We start from the raw sequence: 24,384 nt of genomic DNA, 5'->3' as shown, positions 1-24,384 counted from the left end.
CAGTCCAGTGACGAGGCTGCCAATCAAGTGGAGTCCATTTTCCTTTCCTTCTCAAAACTGTACAAAGTCAGACTCAAGTGGTTTGGGCTGTCACAACATTTGTGTGGCTGTGCTTGTGTATATGCATGTATGTGTGTGCATGAGAAAGAGAAATTGATATATACTTAGAAAACTTGCAAGGACATATGCATTATTTACATCATGTTCAGTATAAAGTTACTTAATGGCAAACTGCAACTTTGTAAGATTTGGTTTCTGTGTGCTTAGTAAAGCAGATGAATTATTAACACTACAGGCTGGAATACACATAGTACCCTAATAATACAGTCCACTATATCACGCTGTCACTCTCTGAGCCTGACCCCTTCTGCTTTCAGGACATCCTGATGCCCCCTACTTCTGGCTGGAGTTCACATCACTTAGCAATCACTCGCTGCTGCTGAGGATAGCCCCACATGGATAGCCTGAAGATCACTGAGATTACTGAGGATGGTACCACTTAAAAACCATGAAGATGGCTTTGGACCACAATTGATATGAACAGATTTGCTATGATGTCTTAGGACTACAATTGCCATGAACAGTTTTGCACTCAAGTCTCCATCAGTGAATAGTGGATAAGTTCAACAAAACAGACTTCATGCGAAAACTCTAATGAATTTCCTGGCTATACAATTGCATTTGGCCATGTAGTATTAGCAAATTGACAGAAGGGATTTATTTATATTTGCACTATCCAGTGTCACCCAGATGAGGATGGGTTCCCTTTTGAGTCTGGTTCCTCTCAAGGTTTCTTCCTCATATTGTCTCAGGGAATTTTTCCTTGCCACTGTCGCCTCTGGCTTGCTCATTAGGGATAAATTCATACATTTAAAATCTATATCCTGAATATATATATATATGTCTGTAAAGCTGCTTTGGGACAATGTCCATTGTTAAAAGTGCTATACAAATAAAACTGAACTGAACTGAATTGAACTATATACCTTGTAATGGAATGTTGTCACGGTATATAGGGTAACACTGAAATAAGGCACAATGTGTAGCTCATATGGATGTCAGCACAGCTTCATTGATGGATCGAGGATTCAACAGGCACTCAGTGCAATAGAGTGTGCTTAAGCTCACAGCTCCATCCATATATCACTTAGTGAAAACTTCCCTGCAAACACAAGCTCATACAGCAGCGAGATTTATGGAGGTAAAATCCCTCTCTTTTCTCTCTGCTCCTGCTTGCGATATCCTTTGGTGCTTTAATTTTGCTGCTGTTATCATTGGCTTAGGATTAAAAAACGAGAGGACAGCAGTGAAAACAGACAGTGTAATACCATTGTTGGCACTGAGGGTTAGACCAAGTTCATCTCAATACTGAGCACGACCTGAGTGAATTCCCCATCCAGACACCACATACACAAGACATGTAGAGAGGATTTTGATTGGCATCCTTATCTCTGTGTCCTGATGTCCAAAATGAAGTACTAAAAAAAGTGTAAATATATATATATATATATATATATATATATATATATATATATATATATATATAGTTTTTGTCTATTGCCCATGCGATTTGATAGGAATTCAATACAAACTGATAAATAAAATTATAATATATACATAATATAATATATAATACAACTAAGAGACTTAGTTGGCCTAACGTAATACTAACACAGTTTATAACAATCTACACTTAATTTAAATTATGCAACAAAATTACATCAGCAGATTAATAGGACTTAATTATGGATTTTCCATTTAAGCTAAATAAGCTGCATTCATTATCTTTTTGATCTACCACTTTGAAACTACATGTCCCACTTAATCCACAATTTTTAATTTAATTATCATTCTGTTTAAGTTCATGTGAAACATAACTGCCAGCGTAAGTGCCGAAAGGCATTTGCTTCCCAAATATTCTGCTGCTGAGTAAATATTTTAAGAATTACAAGCACTTAAGTCCACGTGCAGATAGATGTCACCGGGTAATCCAATAACTGACACACTGATACATTAGCTAGCTCAGTGATCCGGCCCGGAAACTCAGTGTTAAAGTGGAATGTTTATTCTCCTCGCCTTGCCTGATCCATCTCGAGCAGTGTGTCTGCATTTACATTACACACATTCTGGGGCACGCTTAAAATGTTAGTATCTTTTGCAGGAATGTACACATAGCTGTGTTTGGCAGTCCAAGGAAACTTTTCCATTACAACAGGAGGTGGTGTTTCCCTTCTCATTTATTAAAGAGCTAGGGCTCTCTGATTGGTCTCATCGTCACCATAATAATGTCGAGTGGATATGTGTAGGCGGTTGCTACCATGAGGAACACAATCCATCAGTTAGTCAATAACATGCAGTATCTACCTTACCTCCAGTTATTCTCCTGCTGGACAGGATTGTTAGTCATGCTAAGCTCCTGAAGATGAGTGCATCCCTGAAGACTCATACAAATGTTCCTCAGCTCTAGAAGAGAAGTAAAGGTGTTTGTATTCTCCCTCACAGCAGAAATAATGATACCTCATCTTATTATAGATACAAATCTGATCTATAGACATGCTTTGCAAATATTCTGTTTATGTAGACGTAAAACTGAGCTACTCTCGGATTGTGGGATTTAATGATTCACTTCTTTACACCAAAGCAAGATATCAGTTGGGTTTTTTTTAATGCGTGATTACTATTAATCTGAGAAAAAATCAAATGTAAGGTGAATGAGGCCATGTTACGCTATGTTTTCCCAACTAAAGTATTACTTTAAGTATTCCTAAAACACTTGCTGATACAACAAGTAGAATGCACAATAAAAATTGACAAAATGCCACCAATAGGGAATAATTTACATCAGCAGCTAGAGCTATAGAGTGTGAGGAATAAAAGCTCACATCCACTAGTGTGGATACTTTTAAAAGTCTTTTTAAAATAGAGGTCCATATGTAAGGAATAAAGCACAAGGGGGTGTACTGTTATAGAATAATAATCAATAACAATATAGTGGAGGATTTTTTTCCAATAACATCACGTCCTGAAGTGTTTTATTCCTCTTATACCACAGTAATTTGCCAACGATTACAATTTCCTATTTATTAAAGAATGGCATATCATTTTTTTTATCCATTTATAGTTCCACTCAGTGTTGTGGAGCATCTTTTATAGTTTATATCTTACATTATAGCAGCTATAAACAATCATTTTCCATTTTTTTCTTTGCAATTACTAAAATAAAAAAGCAGTTCTCGTTATTGAAGAGTCTCCCATGCTGGAAAACTGTTAATTTACCTGTGACTGTTACAAAGCCCTGACACTGTAGACTCCGTGCAAAACGTGCTAAATAAATGTCTCCTCAGAAAACCTTATCAACGATTATACATATTGATTTGTTTAAACATCAATATATTTTTATACATTTATTATTAGTGTTATACAAATCCATACTTTAGCTGTTACAGTTGAAATGATAACATATTAGAACATGCACATTAATATAAATCAGTGCTTAGCCTTTCACTAGAGTTGCGCTGTTATAGAACATCACCCAACACCTTGGAATAAACATGGAACCCAATTTGTATGGATGTTTTCCTACCTGAGAGACAGTTGAGACTAACATTAAGTGTCTTCAATGAAAGCAAGTCCACTAGCAGTGGTAGCAGTGTGATACTGAGAAAGAAATACAACCAACACAGTCAGCGTGATGAAACAGGGGAAAATAATGAGACTTGAGACAGAAATAATCACATAAGCTAGACAGGATTTACTCCACAGGTACAGAGCACCCACCTGTTCTGAGGCACAGACAGACAGCGCAGCAGAGGAAGCCAGCAGCTATTCAAGCCATGCAGAGAGCAGATGCTGTTATCATCCAGATATAGCTCCCTCAACAGGACATGGTTCTTAAGCACAGGCAACTACACCAGAGACAGAAAAATAAGTATAAAACCAAACTGCCAAAATACCATCCTGACCATGTCAAGCATTAAATGTCCCATGAGCTGAGGAACACAAGCCTCACCCTAAATATGAAACCGCAATACCACATTTCTGAGCACTGAGCCAGACTGGCAGTGGAAATTGAATTAAAGTGACGGCAGACGCTAATAGGAGGTGAATGGATGAGCCGTTTTTAATGTGAGGATGATGTAAACAATAGCTGTCATCAGAAGGGCTCTGTCTTTCTTCAGATCCTACTCTGGTGATTAAAAGGACATTACACATATGTATAGACATCTATTTTATTCTGGAAAACTTAAAACTCTAAACAGAGCTCCTTCATGTGGTTGTTCGCCTCATTTTAATTAACTGAGACACAAAAATGCACAGCGAAACAAAAATTACATCAGTTAAAAGGCAATTCAGAATAATGAGATGTCACTAAATATTACTCCGTGTATTGAACTTGCTTGTGAGAAAGACATTCCTGATTTTCCCCCTTTATTGTGAGATTTACAATATATCCCTATATGATTATGTGTCATTATAATTTAGGGAATACAATCTGTATTTTTTGACATTGGTCTGAAGAGAGTTTTAATCACTTGTAGGTCATGAGAGTGTGTGGGAAACGGCTTGTTATTAAAGGCCTGTGGTGAATGGGGCCAAACATGCATTCTGAGACATTTTATGAGACACCAGAATGAGGCATTAACATCGGAACACAAACAGAGCAATGTTAAATGTGCATCACAGGCTGCAATATGACCATAATAGTGTTAGGTCAAGTACAGTATAAAAAGAGAGGTATAAAGTATTGAATGTCATATTTTTTTCCATTTTCCTTTGTTGAATCTAGTTGGCCTTCTTCAGTTTTAATTTCATTTGCAATGTAACCTATTTTGCATGCATTGGAACTGAGATCTTGCGGGACCAAACAAAATAGTCACTAGAGCAAGCAGTTTTTATTTTCATGCATGATGGAGCAGGTGGTCACATATTAAGCTCATGTGACAAAGAAAGGCCACATTTGTGCACATGGGAGCGTATTGAATACAGCTGGCTGTGCTCATACATTCAGGAGATACTTTACCTTTACATTACATTTGCTCATTTGCCTGATGCTTTTATCCAAAGCCACTTACAACTGAGATACGATACAAATGGGCAATTAATTATTAGTCTTTAGCTCAAGGACCCAACCATGGCAGTTTTGCAGTGCTGGGATTTGAACTCACAACCTTCTGATCAGCAGCCCAACCACTGGGCCACCACTTCCCAAGACTTTTATCCTGGTCAGGGTTGCCGTGGTTGATGTGACTAATTTGTTTATATTTTGGGAAACAGAACAAACAGAACTAAGAACTAGTTTATAATAAAATGTTTGGAGCCGTCACAAAACTATGGGAGAGGCCACCATAGGTCGAGAGCGTCTGCTGGAGTGGGCGGGAAAACACTACATAGAGAACAGCAAGAAGAAATTTCTGGGGAATTCTCTAAGTTCTAGGGAATTATTTCACCATGTCATCATTTCAGATGTTGTGCTTGGGTTCATGTGGTTGCCTCAGTATCATTTTAATATGGATTACCTCTCCAAGAGCTGTTTATGGTTTTTATGATGAACACAGAGTGATTAGGATTGTAAATAGTTGTGTACCTCTGTCAGGTTGTTTCCTCTCAGGTCCAGCGTGTTAAGCAGTGCACAGTTCTCCAGGCCTTCGATGTGGCTGAGGTGGTTATACGAGCAATCCAGGTGCAAAAGCGTGAAAGCTTCACTGAGTCCCCTCGTGCTGATCAACTGGTTATGATGAACTATCAGACGGTGAAGCTTTTTCAGAGATCCCAAACCACCTGACAGAAAGAACATCATTTGTAGAGGAGAGAGCAAGAAGAAATCTAATACCAGCCAAACAGAAATCTGATTTTAAATCCCAAGAACTGAAAGTAAATATGATCTAAGAGCTTTTAACCTTTTGCTTATGGAATATTTATTCATGATTATTGAATACAAAGTCACAAATGGCTCCCGTTTGAATGCGCAGCTGGAGCGGATATAGAAGAAGCTACAGTAATAAGACAATGCTGCCATCTAGTTGTTACAGTGTTTAGCTCTAAGCAGTGTGGATGATAAAAGCAGCCAAACAGCCGCTCCAGTTTATCTTTTGGATGACTTGAATTTTTTACATTAAACATTAAAATAATGTCATACTGAAAATATAATATTCACTATTAATATTTGAATTTGAAGCAATCAAGGTAAAATCAAAGCTGAAACAAAGCTCCTATCACTCCTATTACTTCCATCTTATTTGCTTATGGACATTTTTCCATTATTATGTTTAATATGGTTAATATTCAAAACCAAAATAATATACATTTACTTTATATTTATATTTTTTAATGGAACTGTGAGTAAGGTAAAGAGTTCAAGGCAATGAAAAAGGCAATGATTTCAAGTACAGTTGAGGTCTGAAGTTTATATACGCCTTGCAGAATCTGCAAAATGTTAATGATTTAACATTGGGGTGGCTGTGGTTCAGGTGGTAGAGCGGGTTGTCCACTAATTGTAGGGTTGACGGTTCGATTCCCTGCCCACATGACTCCACATACCGAAGTGACCTTGGGCAAGACACCAAGTTGCTCCCGATGGCAAGTTAGCGCCTGGCATGGCAGCGCCTGGCATGGCAGCACTGCTACCGTTGGTGTGTGTGTGAATGTGTGAGTGTGTGTGAATGGGTGAATGAGACACAGTGTAAAGTGCTTTGGATAAAAGCGCTATATAAGTGCGCCATTTACCATTTAAAATAATAATAAGCGGGCATTTTAATTTAGTGCTGCCCTGAATAAGCTATTTCACATAACAGATGTTTACATATAGCCCACAAGACACAATAATAACTGCATTTTTACACAAATGATCCAGTTCAAAAGTTTACATACCCTTGATTCTTAATACTGCGTGTCATTACATGGATGATCATAAATTATTATTATTTAGTCTTCTGGTTGTCTTCTGGGAAACATGTACTGCAGATATGTTATGTAGCTTGAAATGAAATGAAAAATATACTAAATGAAAAAAAATAAGATCTTTAAACAAAATAATAACAATTTACACCGATCATCCTGTCTAAAAGTTTACATCGCCACCCCCCCCACCATCATGCTCTTGATGTGCTGTGTTGCCTTCTTGAGCATCAGTGAACGTTTGCACCTTTTGTAATAGTGTATGAGTCCCACAATTGTCCTCAGTGTGAAAACACGGATCTCAACATCATATAGCCGCTATTGGAAAGGAGTCAAATATGCAGAAGATGGTGGAAAAGCAAAGAATGTGCAGGACCTGGAGGATTTTTCTGATGAACAATGGGCAGTTTAAATGCTCAGGACAAACAAGGCACTCGTGAACAACTATCACAAAACATAAAAACAGTCATGGATCATCCACGTAATGACACACAGTATTAAGAATCAAGGGTATGTAAACTTTTCAACTGAAGCATTTGTGTAAATTCAGTTATTATTATGTCTTCTGGACTATATGTAAATATCTGTTATGTGAAATAGTTTATTCATGGTAAAACAAATTCAGTTTTTATGATCCCTCTTATTATTATTTTCAAATTATTAACATTTTGCAGATTCTCAACTGTATGGTCAGCTTTAGTAATGCACTTACTGATGCGGGAGATGATGTTATGGGAAAGCTGAAGCACAGTCAGGTTAACAGCATCGTCCAGACCGTGGATACTCGTAAGCTGGTTCCTTCCCAACAGCAGGACCTCAAGTCTGGCCAGACCCCCACAGTCAACATATGCTATATCGTTTTCCTTTAGAAAGAACAGGAAGCTTTAAAAGACAACACGCTTGTGCAACCACAACAACCATTCAAGGGCACTGGTGCATACCTGTAAGTCAATATGCTGAAGTTCAGTACACTGGTTAAGTCCATCAAGGGCCCGTAGGCTACATCGCCGGAGCGTCAGACTCTGCAGTCTAGTGCACTCAGACAGTGTGGAGAGACTGCAGCCGGACAAATCCTCCAGAGTTACTGAAGTTACCTGGTGTGGTGTTGACAGGAGATTTCATTTTACCACTGTTTAGGATTTAATTACAGTATCACTATATGCTTATATCTGTCTCATTAGGAAGCATTTTATATAAGGGAGATAAATAGAGAATTAAAACCACGTAGTAAGTTGCATATCCGGTCTATTCAATTTAAATGTACTCATACCACAGTGCTGTTTAATGCTTAATTTTGATTGGTAAGAAGCCACTGATTACATTTCTACAACAGCAGCACTGACAATAGTTCAGCTACAAATCACTGGTTTATTTTAATGTGCTCATTTGAACACATTATATTTTCTATAACTTCTATAACTTATGGACTTGGATGCCAAATGCTTCAAATAAACACGTTTAAAAAATGTACGCAATCATATGGGAAGAGGAAGGAGCCTCCAGTGTCAGTGGTTTGTAACAGTAAGAGGTAAAGCTGTAACTTTAAGTTTTTCGACATTAGAAAGTCTGCAGGACAAAGGGCTTTGCAGTGTCAATGACAAACTGCATTTGTTTTTTTCTCATTCAATTCAAGAGAAAGAAAAAGAAAAAAGAGTGGATGGTGAGGGAACATTTAGAGCTGCTATAAAGTGAAAATAGTATAGTAAGTAACTTGTTTTGTGGACTATAAACAAGTAAAAACTATTATGTCATCCACCCATATTCTGTACCGCTTATCCTACACAGGGTCATCGGGAGCCTAGAGTCTATCCCAGGGGACTCGGGGCACAACCTGAGGGACACCCTGGATGGGATGCCAACCCATCACAGGCCACAATCGCACACATATTCACACACCCATTCACATACTATGGACAATTCACAGATGCCAATCAACCTGCCAGTGCATGACTTTGGACTGGGGGAGGAAACCAGAGTACCTGGAGGAAACCCCCAAAGTACAAGGAGAACATGCAAACTCCGCAAAAACAGGGTGGAGGCGGGAATTGAACCTCCAACCCTGGAGGTGCCCCCACAAGTATGATGTCATTCTTTAGTAAATAAATATAGTAATTGGGGGTCATTAGTGGCTTAGCCGTTAAGGCTCTGGGTTACTGATCGGTCGGGGGGTTTAAGCCCCAGCACTGCCAAGCTGCCACTGTTGGGCCCTTGAGCAAGGCCCTTAACGCTCTCTGCTCCAGGGACGTCATATCATGGCTGACCCTGCGCTCTGGCCCCAACTTCCTGGCATGCTGGGGTATGCAAAGAAAATAATTTCACTGTGCTGTAATGTATACATGCCCAATAGACACTCATTATCATTATCATTATCATGAGTGGAATTAAGCACTTCTGGAATTGGTTTAACTGGAAATTAATCAACTTAGGTGACATAACTGTAACTCTGCTTTGCATCCGGCTGCATCACAAATACACTCCAAATACAGTGGATAGATATTAGGACTGTTATTCTTACTAAAAAATGTAAAATAATAATAATAATTCATCATAACTAAGGACTCTTTTACTGTTTCTGTTGCTACCTGTTTAAGAGAGCTCCAGGATCCGGACCTGAGAATGGCGCCCACAGGTAAAGGTAGCAGGCTATGTCCTGAAGCTCTCCTATGTGCCCTCCTCCTGGGTGGAGCACTGAGCCCCTTCCTCTTGTTCTGCATGGAGAGCTTGGACCAGGTTACGCAGGTCATCATCCAGGCTAATCGTTTCTGCTCAGTGTTGTAAGGCAGACATGCAGAGCTCGAGTCATCCAGAGCACACTGCGGCCCTCTGGTGTCCGTTACTCTTTTCTCTTCAGATGGACTCACAGTTACACTGCTGTTATCAGTAGATGGAGAGGGCCGGGGTGATACTAGGTTACAGCTGAGCTGCTCGTCTTGCCCATTTCTAGAGGACAGAGTCCTGGGCAAGAAACTTTTGGACATATTGACTGACTGAGAAAGAAGTAGCTGGGATACATTATCACCAAATTCCTCATCTTTTCCCCATTTTGTAGTATTCTTGCTCTCCTTGTCAGTCTTTGGATTTTCTCTCTGATCACCAGATCCTTTTTCCTTAATTATATTTCTACTTCTTTCCTCCATGTTTTGTCTATCATCATTTCTCTTCATTGCTATTTCCTCTCCTTTGAAGTCCTGTCCCTTTCTTTGCTCTTTCTGCATTTGCTCAGTTTCATTCTTTTTAACTTGTTCTTTTTGCTTTAATCTAATCTCTTCTACCACTCTTTTTTCATTCATCATTTTCTGTTCTTCCTCTTTTCTTTTTATTTCAGCCTCGGTCCTCTTTTCTTCTACCTCTTCTTTTCTTTTCTTCTCCTCCTCCCCTCTCCCCTCTTCCATTCGTCTCTGCTTCTCCTCTTCCTTTCTTTTTCTTCCATCCTGAGTTCTCTTTGCTTCTTCCACTTCTTTTCTCTCCTTCTCCTCCTCCAACTGTACCTTCCTCTTTTCCTCCCCCATTCTCCTGATTTCCATCCTCTTCTGCTTCTCCTCCTCCTCCTTTCTTTTCCTTTCATCCTCAATCCTCTTTGCTTCTTCTCCTTCTTTTCTTGTCCTCTCCTCTTCTACTCTCCTCTCTTCCATTCCTCCTGACGATTCCACCTCATCTTTTCTTTTTATTTCATCCTCAGTTCTTTTTGCTTTTTCCTCATTTTTAATTTTCTTCTCCTCCTCCTCCTGTACTTTTCTCCTTTCCTCTTCTACTCTCCTCTCTTCCATCCTCTTCTGCTTCTCCTCCTCCTCCTTTCTTTTCCTTTCATCCTCAATCCTCTTTGCTTCTTCTCCATCTTTTCTTTTCCTCTCCTCTTCTACTCTCCTCTCTTCCATCCTCTTCTGCTTCTCCTCCTCCTCCTTTCTTTTCCTTTCATCCTCAATCCTCTTCGCTTCTTCTCCATCTTTTCTTTTCCTCTCCTCTTCTACTCTCCTCTCTTCCATCCTCTTCTGCTTCTCCTCCTCCTCCTTTCTTTTCCTTTCATCCTCAATCCTCTTTGCTTCTTCTCCTTCTTTTCTTGTCCTCTCCTCTTCTACTCTACTCTCTTCCATTCCTCCTGATGATTCCACCTCATCTTTTCTTTTTATTTCATCCTCAGTTCTTTTTGCTTTTTCCTCATTTTTAATTTTCTTCTCCTCCTCCTCCTGTACTTTTCTCCTTTCCTCTTCTACTCTCCTGTCTTCCATCCTCTTCTGCTTCTCCTCCTCCTCCTTTCTTTTCCTTTCATCATCTATCCTCTTTGCTTCTTCCTTTTCTTTTCTTCTCTGCTCCTCCAGCTTGTGCTCTCTCTCCAGGCGATGACGCTCATGTACCTTGGCTCTCTCGTACTCAGCTCTTCTCCTCTCTGCCTCTTCTCTGTGACGCTGTTCCTCCTGCTCCACCCTCCTTCTCTCATTCTCCCACTCCATCTTCATCCTTTCCTCCCTCTCTCTCCTCCTTTCCCTTTCTTTCCTCAACTCCTGTCTCCTCCTCTCCTCTTCTCTCCGCTTGGTCAGCTCTTTTTTGCTCCAGCAACGCACCAGTGTCCCTCTGAAAGCTGCCTGTAACTTCGTGGCTGCTGCAGTGCACCGTGCCTCAGATCTCCTCCCTTCTTCCTGCTGTACTTCCTCGAAAACTCGCCTCTCCTCCGCTATCTGTTCTTCTAATCTTTTGATCAGCTCCTGAGACAGATTCATACATACCCATATTGTGAAAATCTATTCAAGCAGTTTGTGTATACATTCAGTACTAAAGCGTGTTTAAAGGATATAGATTTTTTTTTGGCATGATCATGCAATGATTATGGCATTACAGTTGTAAATAGGCAAGTAATCAAGCACAATGTGGCATGCTGTTATACAAAAATAAGCAACAACACCTTTATCAGTTTATAGTAGAGATGCACCGATGTATCGGCCAATAATCGGTATTGGCCGATAAAGGCAATTTTTCACGCTATCAACATCAGGTTTAGAAACATCCGATGATCAGGATCGATTATATCTTGTCAATTAAAAGAGGGCAGAAAAACACATCGATTTTGTGCTGTGTGTAAAGATGATGTATCTTGTGTGGAATGACGACAAAAGTGCAGTTTGTAAACTCTGCACTGCTAAACTTTTACACCATACGCTGCACAGTGAAGCAGGAGTTTCAGTGTCAAGATTTTAAAAAATTTTGCCATGCTGCTCTAACTGCTCATGCTGAATTAAAGCGTCAGTACACCGTTGAAAGATTTAAATGAAGATGAGTTGGTATATTAAAAAAGGTATATATTGCACAGAAATTTGTAGAGTAGTATATTTCATATCCAGTTAATGTTAATATAAAAAAGTTTATATTATATATTACCAGTCTGATGTTCAGTGATGAAGTAAAAATGCTTTTGTTTGTAGTGAGTGAATGTGAGACTAACAGGAGGTTTTTTAGAATTCAGTCAATTAATTCTGTTAATATGAATTAATAACATTCAATAAGTTAAGAAATCTTACTTTAATCTTCAGAATTTAATTAATGTGTTCATGTTAATTTGAGTAATGTGTTTTCTGTTTATGAGACCAGTTACTGTGAAACAAATAAAGTTTTTCCTTCAGAATTGTGGAATTAATTATTATTAATTTAAAAGAAGGTATAAAAGGCAGAACTATCTGTATCAGTATCGGCCGATATCAATCTGAATAAACAGTTATCGGTATCGGCCGTGAACTTTAGTATCGGTGCAATTCTAGTTTATAGTTACATTTAATGTTGTGGAACATCTGCAAAACAGTCATTCCCTCGCCAATCTGTCTATTCTTTTCTCTTCAAGTTATCCATCCATCCATCCATCTTCTATACCGCTTATCCTTTTCAGGGTCATGGGGAACCTGGAGCCTGTCCCAGGGAGCATCGGGCACAAGGCGGGGTACACCCTGGACAGGGTGCCAGTCCATCGCAGGGCACAATCACATATACACTCACACACCTATTCATACACTACGGACACTTTAGACATGCCAATCAGCCTATCATGCATGTCTTTGGACTGGGGGAGGAAACCGGAGTACCCGGAGGAAACCCCCGCAGCACGGGGAAACATAACGACTAAGCCACCGTGCGCCCCTCTCTTAAAATTAATAAGACATAAAAATGCAGCTTTGTAATGTTACCAAGAAACCAGAAAGTTATTTGTCCTGAAGACTTTACTGTGGTGAAAAACTTACTGATCGTTATAAAGCACTAATGTGGAAACTCCTTCCATAAATAATAAAGTGATGTTTCCTAACGGAAAGCTTCACCATATCAGTGATCACACATTTTTCTTTCTTAGACAACAATGCATTTTTAATCTGTTTATTATGAAGTTTAGCTTATGTGGAGCATCCACCATACAAGTCCCTGTGAATGAGCTGTTACTATGGAAACAATAACATAGTAGAATGAGTGCATTAATATACAGTGCATCCGGAAAGTATTCACAGCGCTTCACTTTTTCCACATTTTGTTATGTTACAGCCTTATTCCAAATTGGATTAAATTCATTATTTTCCTCAAAATTCTACAAACAATACCCCATAATGACAAGGGGAAAGAAGTTTGTTTGAAATCTTTGCAAATGTGTTAAAAATAAAAAGCAAAAAAAAGGACATGTACATAAGTATTCACAGCCTTTGCTCAATACTTTGTTGAAGCACCTTTGGCACCAATTACAGCCTCAAGCCTTTTTGAGTTTGATGCTACAAGCTTGGCACACCTATTTTTGGGCAGTTTCTCCCATTCTTCTTTGCAGGACCTCTCAAGCTCCATCAGGTTGGATGGGGAGGGTTGGTGCACAGCGATTTTCAGATCTCTCCAGAGATGTTCAATCAAGTTAAAGTCTGGGCTCTGGCTGGGCCACTCAAAGACATTCACAGAGTTGTCCTGTAGATACTCCTTTGTTATCTTCGCTGTGTGCTTAGGGTCGTTGTCCTGTTGGAAGATGAAGCTTCGCCCCAGTCTGAGGTCCAGAGCACTCTGGAGCAGGTTTTCATCAAGGATGTCTCTGTACATTGCTGCATTCATCTTTCCCTCGATCCTGACTAGTCTCTCAGTTCCTGCCGCTGAAAAACATCCCCACAGCATGATGCTTCCACCACCATGCTTCACTGTAGGGATGGTATTGGTCAGGTGATGAGTGGTGCCTGGTTTCCTCCAGACATGACGCTTTCCATTCAGGCAAAAGAGTTCAATCTTTGTCTTGGTCTTGCTCTGAGAGTCCTTCAGGTACCTTTTGGCAAACTCCAGGCGGGCTGTCATGTGCCTTTTACTGAGGAGTGGCTTCAGTCTGGCCACTCTACCATACAGGCCTGATTGGTAGAGTGCTGCAGAGATGGTTGTTCTTCTGGAAGGTTCTCCTCTCTCCACAGAGACACACTGGAGCTCTGTCAGAGTGACCATCGGGTTTTTGGTCACCTCCCTGACTAAGGCCCTTCTCCCCCAATCGCTCAGTTTGGCCAGGCGGCCAGCTCTAGGAAGAGTCCTGCTGGTTCCAAACTTCTTCCATTTAAGGATGATGGAGGCCACTGTGCTCATTGGGACCTGCAATGCTGCAGAAATGCAGACAATTCCTTGGACTTCATGGCTTGGTTTGTGCTCTGACATGCATTGTTAACTGTGGGACCTTATATAGAGAGGTGTGTGCCTTTCCAAATCATGTCCAATCAACTGAATTTACCACAGGTGGACTCTTATCAAGTTGTAGAAACATCTAAAGGATGATCAGTGGAAACAGGATGCACCTGAACTCAATTTTAAGTGTCATGGCAAAGGCTGTGAATACTTATGTACATGTGCTTTTTATGTTTTTTATTTTTAATAAATTTGCAAAGATTTCAAACAAACTTCTTTCACATTGTCATTATGGGGTATTGTTTGTAGAATTTTGAGGAAAATAATGAATCTAATCCATTTTGGAATAAGGTTGTAACATGACAAAATGTGGGAAAAGTGAAGTGCTGTGAATACTTTCCAGATGCACTGTAAACCTGTGATTGTCTTTCAGCTACACTACTGTCAGACCTGTGCTGTTATAGAATATTAATCAACACCTTCTGAGCAATCAGAGAATTTAATGGCACTGTGGTATAAAATACTCGTCATTTTACAGTAGGAAACTGTACAATGAAATAACAGTAATTTACTGTAACCATTATTGTAGCTTGCATACAGTAGTTTCCTGGTAACTGCTGGCAAAAATTTAATTTAGTGTAAAATGTTCAGTTACTTTTTTTAATTACTTTTTTAAAAAATTGCTGGTTTAACATTTTCTTTAGGAGTTTGCATGTTCTCCTCGTACCGCAGGGGTTTCCTTTCGTTTCCTCCCCCAGTCCAAAGATAGATCATGGCAGGCTGATTGGCATGTCCAAAGTGTCGTAGTGTATTTCCAAGAAGAGACATTTATTTTATATTTTTGTCTCCAGTGTCTTCAGGACAGAGGGCTTTGCACTTTGTGGCTTCCCCGTAACATTACAAGCTGCATTTTTTTGTCTCATTAATTTGAAGAGAGAGAAATAACAAGAGTCTGGTGAGGGAATAACTTATGTTTATGACTGCTATAAGTGATAAAAGGCACCAAAAGAGAATGTTGTTCCACAACATTAAACATAATTATAAATAAATAAATAAAACTTATCATTGACAAATTGCTGTGGTATAAAAGGAATAAAACACTTCAGGATATGTTGTTATTGGAAAATAATCAAATTCAGTGGGGTAATGGCTTTTTGCTTCACGATGAGCTGCATCAAATTATTCATTTTTACTTTGTAATAGTTTTGTTCTTGTTCTGTTTCATTCTCATCAGAGGATAACGCCTAAGAAGGCCATGTCATGTCACTGAGATCAGTACAGAATGTTTATCTGCTATACAGAGACACAAATATGTTTTTCTTTTTAAGGTTCATCTAAACATCTTCTAAGACCTTGAAACAAAGCCTGTTTGAACTGCCTCAAACTGCTTCTTATCGGTACACAGAAGTGTGTCATGCTCTGCGTTTCATATATATAGTAGTGGTTCATCACAAGCACTTCAGAGAGCGCTCATTATTCTATCCTGCTTTATTCTATCCTGTATTAACCATCTTTCTGTAATAAACCGTTTTTTACCTTCAGAGGACGAGTCTACGAGTGTTGTCTAATTTCCACGACAATTTGGCGTCTCCTGGATGGGCTGTGCGAGTCTTTCAGCTTTTCTGAACAAGCAAACAGGAGGACGCCCGTGGAAAAGTTTCACCCGGAAGTCTGTATTGACACACAGGCGGTTTGCTCTTTATTATGCAGACTGAAAGACCAATGCAGATTTACCACTGGCTGGTAAGAATCGTCAAGAATTTAGAATTAGAATTAGAATTTTATGAATTCATTGTGTTGCTGTCTGTGTGGAAGGGAGTCAATGATATAAGAAATGTGTGTATTACATTGAGAGAAGTGTTACATTATGGGACTTGAGGCAGAAGCAAGTGCAGATTAAAGTCTTTATTCCAAAACACAAGGTCAATAAACATGAACAGAGATACGCGGTCTTCAGCATGAACCAAGAACAGGACATGAGAACACGACCTATTAGCTGAAGGCTAACTTCAGTATATACATCTATACTTCTTTAGTTATTTAACGTATTTAATACTGCGCGAAGTTCGCAGCAACACGAGGGGTTTAAATAACTCACATAATCAACCTTGAACACAGACAGCTGGAAACAATAAAGCCATACCCTCGAACATCAACCAATAAGTGAACAGGGAGGAGACAAAACAGAAGCCAAAACAAATGCACCTGTCCATAGTAAACAAAGTCACCATAGTCCATACGTAATCCAAGAGCGTGCACTCGTGCACGCGCGCGCCCTCCGGCTTTCCGTACAGGTCTCACGTCGTCTGCAGGGGAGACTGTGATAACGTGGAGCGATTTCTTATAAGAAGTTCCAGGAACTTCGCCTCTGCGACGGCAGAGATATTGGGGGTTTCTTAGATCACACTGATCATCACAGCTTCAAAACTAAGATATATACCGACGGGTATATGGAGAGAGAGAGAGAGAGAGATAATAACGGAAAAAATATTTGCTAACGGAAAGAGTCCGGTTCGAGCAATAAATAAGTAAAGACAGAAGCGCAAGAGGCGCAGTATTTTTGCAGCGGGTTATCAAGTGGCATGCCCCATTGACTCATTCCATCATATCAGCGGTACATGATACATTTGGCAAATTTAACACACAAGTAAATTTTACTGAGATAAAAAATAAAATAATAATAATAATTTTTTTTTAAAAAAGAAGGGAAGAGAAAACTGTAAGCCCTACCAAATTGCTGTATGTGGACTCGCCCTCACAGGTAAACTCTTTTACATTCTTAAGGTTTGCTCTAATGAACCTATAGGTTATATGATTAATTGATTATATATATATATATATATATATATATATATATATATATATATATATATATATATATGGGAAAAACATGTAGCATCACACCACCCCATCATTCATTATTTTCCAATAACGGCATATCCGGTTGTGTTTTATTCCTTAGTTTACAACTAACTACTGACAGAACACTTTGAAGGTGCATGGAGAATGATCCCACAATGCATTGCATTTCCTGTACACATAAACATATCTATACACATACACTCAATGCATAGCATTTAACAGTAAAATAAAATGAAACAATATTTTCCTGCTAAAAATAGCTGTACATTTATGGGGAGGTGTTTCTATAGTGCTTGAACTCACCTGCTGTTCGACCATTTCAAGTTGAAGACTTTGGCTTATTTCACCATCTCCAGCTACAGGTTTCAAATATTCAAACTGTAAACAAATAGCGAAAAATTAAACTGATTGAGTTTTCTTTCTTTTAGCAAAAGTATTCAGGGATTTCTCGCAGATCCTTTACAGATAAACATACCTGATTCATCGCTTCGGTCCTCCTCAGCTCCTCCTTCAACTGCTCACTTCTACGTCTCTTCTTCTCCTCCTCTTCTCTGGCTGAGTTCAGACACTGCTCCCTCTCAGCCTCAAGCTCGGCCAGTCTCTGCTCCTCCTCTTTCCTCAGTCGCTCCTCCAGCCGTCTCCATTCAAACATGAACTGTCTTTCAGAATCCTTGTGTGTGTCATATTCAGTATCTGAACTCAACAAATACATTTGTGCACTTAAAAATAGTACAAGTTCTTCAAAAAGAAATCTGCATGCAAAAATAACCAAATACACCAAATTATATACCTATTGGTAGAATATCAAATAACAGCTGACATATTTCAGTAACCTTTTTTTTAAGAATTATTTTTTAAGATCATATTTATTTACTTTTGGTAACAAATTACTGCATTTTAAATTGATTCAGCTATTGAACACCATCCAACCCAGCAGAGGTCGCTTAAACCTGAGTACTGACTTTCAACACACACACACTCACACACACACACACACACATGCGCACACACATTTTAATTACTTCCCAACCCTGGTTCTGGAAAAGCCATTTAGTCTTTTCCCTCTTCTAACACACTCTCTTCAACTCCGAAAGAGACATTTATTAGCTGTTTAGTTTAATCAGGAGAATTGCTGTATGTGTATGATTTCTTTGCTCTATACAGAGTCAAGCAATTCTAAGTGTGTTGAAAGTACCTTCAGTACAAGCATCAGGGTCTTTTTTATTAGAGTTTTTAGGTTTATGTCTATAGTATCCAACTGAAGTATGAGACTTGGGGAAAACGGTCTTCAGTAAGTGCAATCTTTAGGCTATCCGAATAAGACCATATACAGCAATCATTCTCAAAGCTGAAGGAAACTTGAAGCAGAAGTGGAACATCAGGATGGCCCAGACTGGTCCGGTTTTAAAGTCCCCATGAAATCAAAATTGAACCTTTGTGACTTTTAGTATGAATATGTCCGCCTTAAGGTTATCTATAAGCTAGTGTGCTCCAAAACAATGAGGAAATTTGAATTTAGAAGATATATGCATTCAGACTTTACAGTCTCTCTCTACCACCAATACAGATCAACAATTTTGAAATATCACCCTGCACTTCGACTTCTCAACACATTTTCTGTCCAATCAAATGCTCTCTAGAATCTGAAGTGTCCGGCCCCAAACAGTTGTAAGTTTCCTGGCTGTGAGATAACCTAAACGCCATTGACTATTTAAAAAGGGGGGGAGAAGTCAGTCGATATTCCCCATCCTGACTTCCTGTTTCAGTGGAAATAACGTCAACACATGAATAATGCTCTGCATTTCAATGCACTTCACGTGCACAGTGGCTCAGTGGGTAGCGGGTTCACCTCACACTTCCAGGGTTTGTTGTTCTATGTGGAGCTTCACATGTTCTCCCCATGTGCTGTGTGGTTTCCTCCGTGTTCTCTGGTTTCCTCACTCTTCTCAAAAACATGCCAATAGGTGGACTGACAATGATAATTTGTAATACTGTGCTATATTATATATATAGTACACTTGCATATAGTACACTTGTATTTATACATTTTTATATACTTTGCTTTAGCATTAGTGAGGTCAGACACTGATGCTGGGTGAGGAGGCCTGGGGAACAGTTTTCATTCCAGTTCATCCTAAAGGTGTTCAGTGGGGTTAAGGTCAGGGTTCTGTGCAGGACACTTAAGTCATTCTACACCAACCTTGGCAAACTGTGTCTTCATGGAGTTCACTTTGTGCACAGAGGCACTGTCATCCTGGAACATGTTTGAGCCCCTTAGTTCCAGTGAAAGGAAATCTTAATGCTACAGCACAAACATATTCTATGCAAGTGTGTGCTTTCAAGTTTCAGGAAGAAGCATATATGGGTATGTGATGGTCAGGTGTCCAGATATTTTGGCCATATAGTGTACTTTGGATTTGGAACATTTAAAATCTTGTCTTGCCTTGTTTCAATAAGCCTGCAGTTGGCTAATATCATCCACTTTGTCTTTCTTTATTAATCTTAAGAGGGAAAAGAAAGCAATATGCAATCATGCATCCAACATCCATTCTCTTGGCATAAGAAACTACAATTTCTCTCTCTCTTTCTCTCTCTCTCTCATATATATATATATCTTCTTTCTTTCTTTAGCCTAACTTCCATCAGTCAAACTAACCATCTCCATCTCCATTCGAGTCATGAGTTTCACATGGGGCGCCTACTTGCTCTTCAATTTCAGACATTATCTGTAAAAAAAAAAAAAAAAAAAAAAAAAAAAAAAAAAAAACACACACACACAGATACACACATTTTTATAGAGTTTCTTTGATTTGAAATCACATTAAAGAAAACACATCAAGGGCACAATTCATTCACCCTTCTCTTCCTCAGAAATGAGTCAGAGGTTTTTACAATCACATCCACTTCTAAGACCACTAAGCCACAACAAAACAATAAACTATGGCATACTCTTTCCTTCAGCTTTAATGGATCCTCGTCAAAATTCGAGCCCAGTTCATTCAGAAGATCTGCATGCTGACTCGGCCTGAACATCTCGTTACACATGGTCTCTGCAAATAGTATACATTTAAATAGAACCTTGACAGCAGCCAAAAAACATTTTTTCCCCCCTGAAAAACAGACCTCACCGAGATCATTAAGATCTTCAAGGATGAGTTGCTCAAAAGAATTCATTCTGTTACTTGAAGCTTTAAAGTAGGCAAGCACTGAGTCAGGAAGGTCATTCTCTAGCTGTAATTTGAAAAGAACAAAGAAAGATGAAAAATAGATACAAATACAAAGTGAGGTGGGAAACAGACAACAAGACACGATAAAATACCAAAAAATGTCCAGTTAATTCAAACAGAAGCTAGCTTGACCGCTACATAAAAGATTACACACACACACCTTTTCATTAGATGCAGTGAAATCTTCCTCAATGTCTGCATCACTGTCAGAGCCCATGTCAGAGAGATTCACACTCAGCTTTTCCAGCTCTTCGTCTATAGCTTGTTCAATGTCATGTTCATCCATCCTAATCAGAGTAAAGTTCCTTCAAGTCTGTTTATGTAGTTAATACCACCTAGCCTTAAATTGGATTACCTAGCACCAGGGGTGCAGAACACTTGAGTAAAATGTACTTTTCTATCATACTTATTATTGTGGTGTATTTACATTTTACTTGAATAGAATTGAAATTGAATAATTGTACTCTACTTAATTGCATTTCCAAGAAAAAAAGAAAAACATACTTTTTGCTCCTTACATTTTTATTTAGACTTTCAAAGTACTCATTACAAATCTCAGAGGTCTCTTTCTCTTTCATCTTTTTCCTCATTCAGCCAATGATTGAACACTATATGCTATTTATCAATTGGATGGGCTCAGTTTAGCATCTAATCATTTCAATTCATAATAGAAAAATACTATCAAGAATTGCACCAGTTCCTTGTCTAATATGATCTTCTCATGCTGCACAGTGTAGTCAGTGCTCTAACGATCTGTGTGCATTTGAAGATGGATAAGCCGTCAGACTGCAGTGTCAAACCTGAGAGAAGTTTCAAACTCAGTTTGTCACAACTACAAACACTTCATGTTTCCATACATTTCCTCTGTTAAATCAATTAGGATGTCTACTTTTTTTACAGTGGTGCTTGAAAGTTTGTGACCCGTTTAAAATTGTTTATATTTCTGCACAAATATTACCTAAAACATCATCAGATTTTCATTGGTTTCCGTAGCTGGTGTGCAGCAATAACTGCAGCTAAACATTTCCGTAACTGTTGATCAACCCTGCACATTGGCTTGGAGGAATTTTAGCTCATTCCTCAGTACAGAACAGCTTTAACTCTGGGATGTTGGTGGGTTTCCTCACATTCACTGCTTGCTTCAAGTCCTTCCTCAACATTTCTATTGGATTAAGGTCATGACTTTGACTTGGCCATTCCAAAACATTATTAACCATTATTTGGTAGAATGACTTGTGTGCTTGGGGTTTTTGATTGTCATCTTATTGACTGAAAACACCTGACTCTAATTCCACCTTCAAATTAACTGCTAATCCAAGAAGTTCACATACTTTTGCCACTCATAGACATGTAATATTGGATCATTTTCCTCAATAAATAAATGACCAAGTATAGTATTCGTGTTCCATTTGTTTAATTGGGTTCTTGTTGTCACCTTTTTGGACTTGTGTAAAAATCTGATGTTGTTTTAGGTCATATTTATGCAGAAGTATAGAACATTCTAAAGGGTTCACAAACTTTCAAGCACCACTGTATTATGATTTTGTTTTTGTTTTTTAAATTGCCTATACATATTATTTAAAATATGTTAATGATGCATATAAATGTTTTCACTCCTAAAGTACACGTATATCCATCAAATCATCCAAAAAATAAGATTTAATAATACAAATGTAATTATAAAAATAAGATTTAAAACCGCAAGCTTCAACACTTTTAATCTGTCATGCAGAAGATCAGGCACTAAGGCTGAACTACAAATAAATCGTACCCCCTACGTATGTACCCTTCTTAGATGATGTCATAAAGGCTTCTAAACCACATGTAGTGCACTTAGTGCTCAATAAGGACGCGTTTGGTATTCAGCTCCAACGAAGCACACTGCACTAAGTTTCATTGTATTATATAACAGCAAAACCGTTAAATAAATACCTTTCGTATAAAAACCTTCGGTCTCTGATGTGATGTAACTTGAAATCCAAGTGTTTTTCTTTTATTTAACGCTAATTTACTAGAGAAGCACGAGCCAGTTCGCTATAGCGTCTATGGCGCTCTGGAGTCGCGGTTGCTATAGAAACCAAAAAGTACAGGGCGGTGTGGGGGACAAGAGACATATTATATTATATATATATATTATATATAGTTCAAATATTTAAATTTATTTATTTATTTTTGCAATTCTGTACTATTTAGAATATTCTATATTCTAACTATATAGAATATTCTGACAAAACACAGAGCTCAATGAGTAATTTGCGTGTCCTTAGGATACGTCTGCTAGTACCCTCCACATTTGGCATGTAAAACAATTTGAGTGGCGCAGGGATCACGTAATTTTGTGCCTGAACCCGGATGTTAGCATCACACTGCTTCCCTCGACAAAAAACCAATAGGATTTTCCCATAGGCTTTTGGGTTACCTAAAATAAAAATAAAATAAAAATAAAATTCTGTGATCAACAAAAGTTTACAGTACTATCACGTTTTGTCCATTAATATTATTTTCACAAATGAACACTTTTATGAAGTTTGAAGCCTAAATACAATCGCCAGAAATAAAAAGCTAAACGTATGCTATAAACTAACTACTGTCGTGGAAATTAGACAACACTCGCAGACTCGTCCTCTGAAGGTAAAAAAGGTTTATTACAGAAAGATGGTTAATATAGGATAGAATAAAGCAAGATAGAATAATGAGAGCGCTCTGAAGCGCTTGTGCTGAACCACTACTATATACATGAAACGCAGAGCATGACACACTTCTGTGTACCGATAAGAAGCAGTTTGAGGCAGTTCAAACAGGCTTTGTTTCAGGATCTTGGAAGATGTTTAGACGAACCTTGAACAGAAGAACATGTTTGTGTCTCTGTATAGCAGATAAACATTGTATACTGATCTCAGTGACATGACATGGCCTTCTTAGGCGTTAACCTTTGATGAGAATGAAACGGAACAAGAACAAAACTATTAAAATTAAAAATGAATAATTTCCCTCACACTACAATACACCACGGTCGCTCGACTTCAACGTCACCATCACCAAGCTTCCAACAACTTTGTTTGGAAAAACATTTTCCATAATACTTCATCCACATTTTTTTGGGAATAGTACCCATGTTGCATTATTTTTTAGAAAATTCCATTTGTTCATACGTGCATTTATTTTCGATTGTTTTTGTTTGGGGAATAAAGAAGTTTTATTTTGATCTAGTTTGTATGAAAGTTTAATGTTTGTATGTCATTAAAGAAAGCAGCATATTATGTAAGATCAACTTTTCAGACAAAAACTATGAAGGCTGCTGGGTTTTTGCTACAAATAAGAAGCAAATACAAAGTCAAAGTCTTCAGAAGAACCGTGGCTGGTTCTGAAAGATGCTCAATTAAACTTACAGCTCATTTCCTTATAGAACTGCACAAACTGTACCGGAGACTACTATTTTTATTTTTCTGTCACACTAAATATTGCCTCTGTTTCATTTACTGCTGTTTACTGTTCTTCATGGTATTTAAAATAAAATAAAAAATAGTTAATTATTTTGAAGGCATCTGTGCTCTACAGCATTTCTTTGCATGTGCCTATATAAAACGTAGGCTATAAAGATGGGTGGCAGCAACATTGAGTTTGATTATAATTGGGATAAAGTGCAGATATGTGCAATTATTTGTGCAATATAATGCTGTGCAAAGTGATTGCACCATATGATAAATACTTACAAATACAGAATAAGGTGGTTACTGAAGATGAATGAATACATGAGGCATTAAAGAATGTAAGTGTTGTGGGTGTTGTGAAAGAA

The 24,384-nt window shown here is 38.4% G+C and overlaps 1 protein-coding gene and 1 long non-coding RNA gene across 4 annotated transcripts in view; one reads left to right on the top strand and one right to left on the bottom strand.

Annotated features, from left to right (window-relative positions):
* Window positions 1-22,659, bottom strand: part of lrriq1 (leucine-rich repeats and IQ motif containing 1) — a 45,783-nt gene extending 23,124 nt beyond the window's left edge. For all 3 annotated transcript variants that reach the window (XM_053622942.1, XM_053622943.1, XM_053622944.1), the window contains exons 1-14: window positions 22,521-22,659; window positions 20,749-20,875; window positions 20,490-20,592; window positions 20,311-20,411; window positions 20,018-20,087; window positions 17,837-18,054; window positions 17,665-17,739; window positions 9,477-11,594; window positions 7,836-7,988; window positions 7,607-7,757; window positions 5,585-5,778; window positions 3,778-3,905; window positions 3,584-3,657; window positions 2,370-2,463 (exon numbers count right to left, since the gene is read on the bottom strand). In XM_053622942.1, the coding sequence (XP_053478917.1) occupies window positions 2,370-2,463; window positions 3,584-3,657; window positions 3,778-3,905; window positions 5,585-5,778; window positions 7,607-7,757; window positions 7,836-7,988; window positions 9,477-11,594; window positions 17,665-17,739; window positions 17,837-18,054; window positions 20,018-20,087; window positions 20,311-20,411; window positions 20,490-20,592; window positions 20,749-20,874 (3,605 nt within the window). In that variant the 5' untranslated portion in view covers window position 20,875; window positions 22,521-22,659. The remainder of the gene's footprint in view (window positions 1-2,369; window positions 2,464-3,583; window positions 3,658-3,777; window positions 3,906-5,584; window positions 5,779-7,606; window positions 7,758-7,835; window positions 7,989-9,476; window positions 11,595-17,664; window positions 17,740-17,836; window positions 18,055-20,017; window positions 20,088-20,310; window positions 20,412-20,489; window positions 20,593-20,748; window positions 20,876-22,520) is intronic.
* LOC128606636 (uncharacterized) lies at window positions 16,729-17,536 on the top strand. The gene is made up of 3 exons (XR_008385717.1): window positions 16,729-17,113; window positions 17,203-17,260; window positions 17,462-17,536. It is a non-coding gene; the product is annotated as an uncharacterized LOC128606636 (long non-coding RNA).
* Window positions 22,660-24,384: the final 1,725 nt, after the last annotated feature.

This window comes from Ictalurus furcatus, chromosome 4, assembly GCF_023375685.1.
Source record: "Ictalurus furcatus strain D&B chromosome 4, Billie_1.0, whole genome shotgun sequence".
Lineage (NCBI taxonomy): Eukaryota > Metazoa > Chordata > Actinopteri > Siluriformes > Ictaluridae > Ictalurus > Ictalurus furcatus.
The sequence above is the reverse complement of the archived record's forward strand: the minus strand, read 5'-3'. Positions and strand labels throughout refer to the sequence as shown.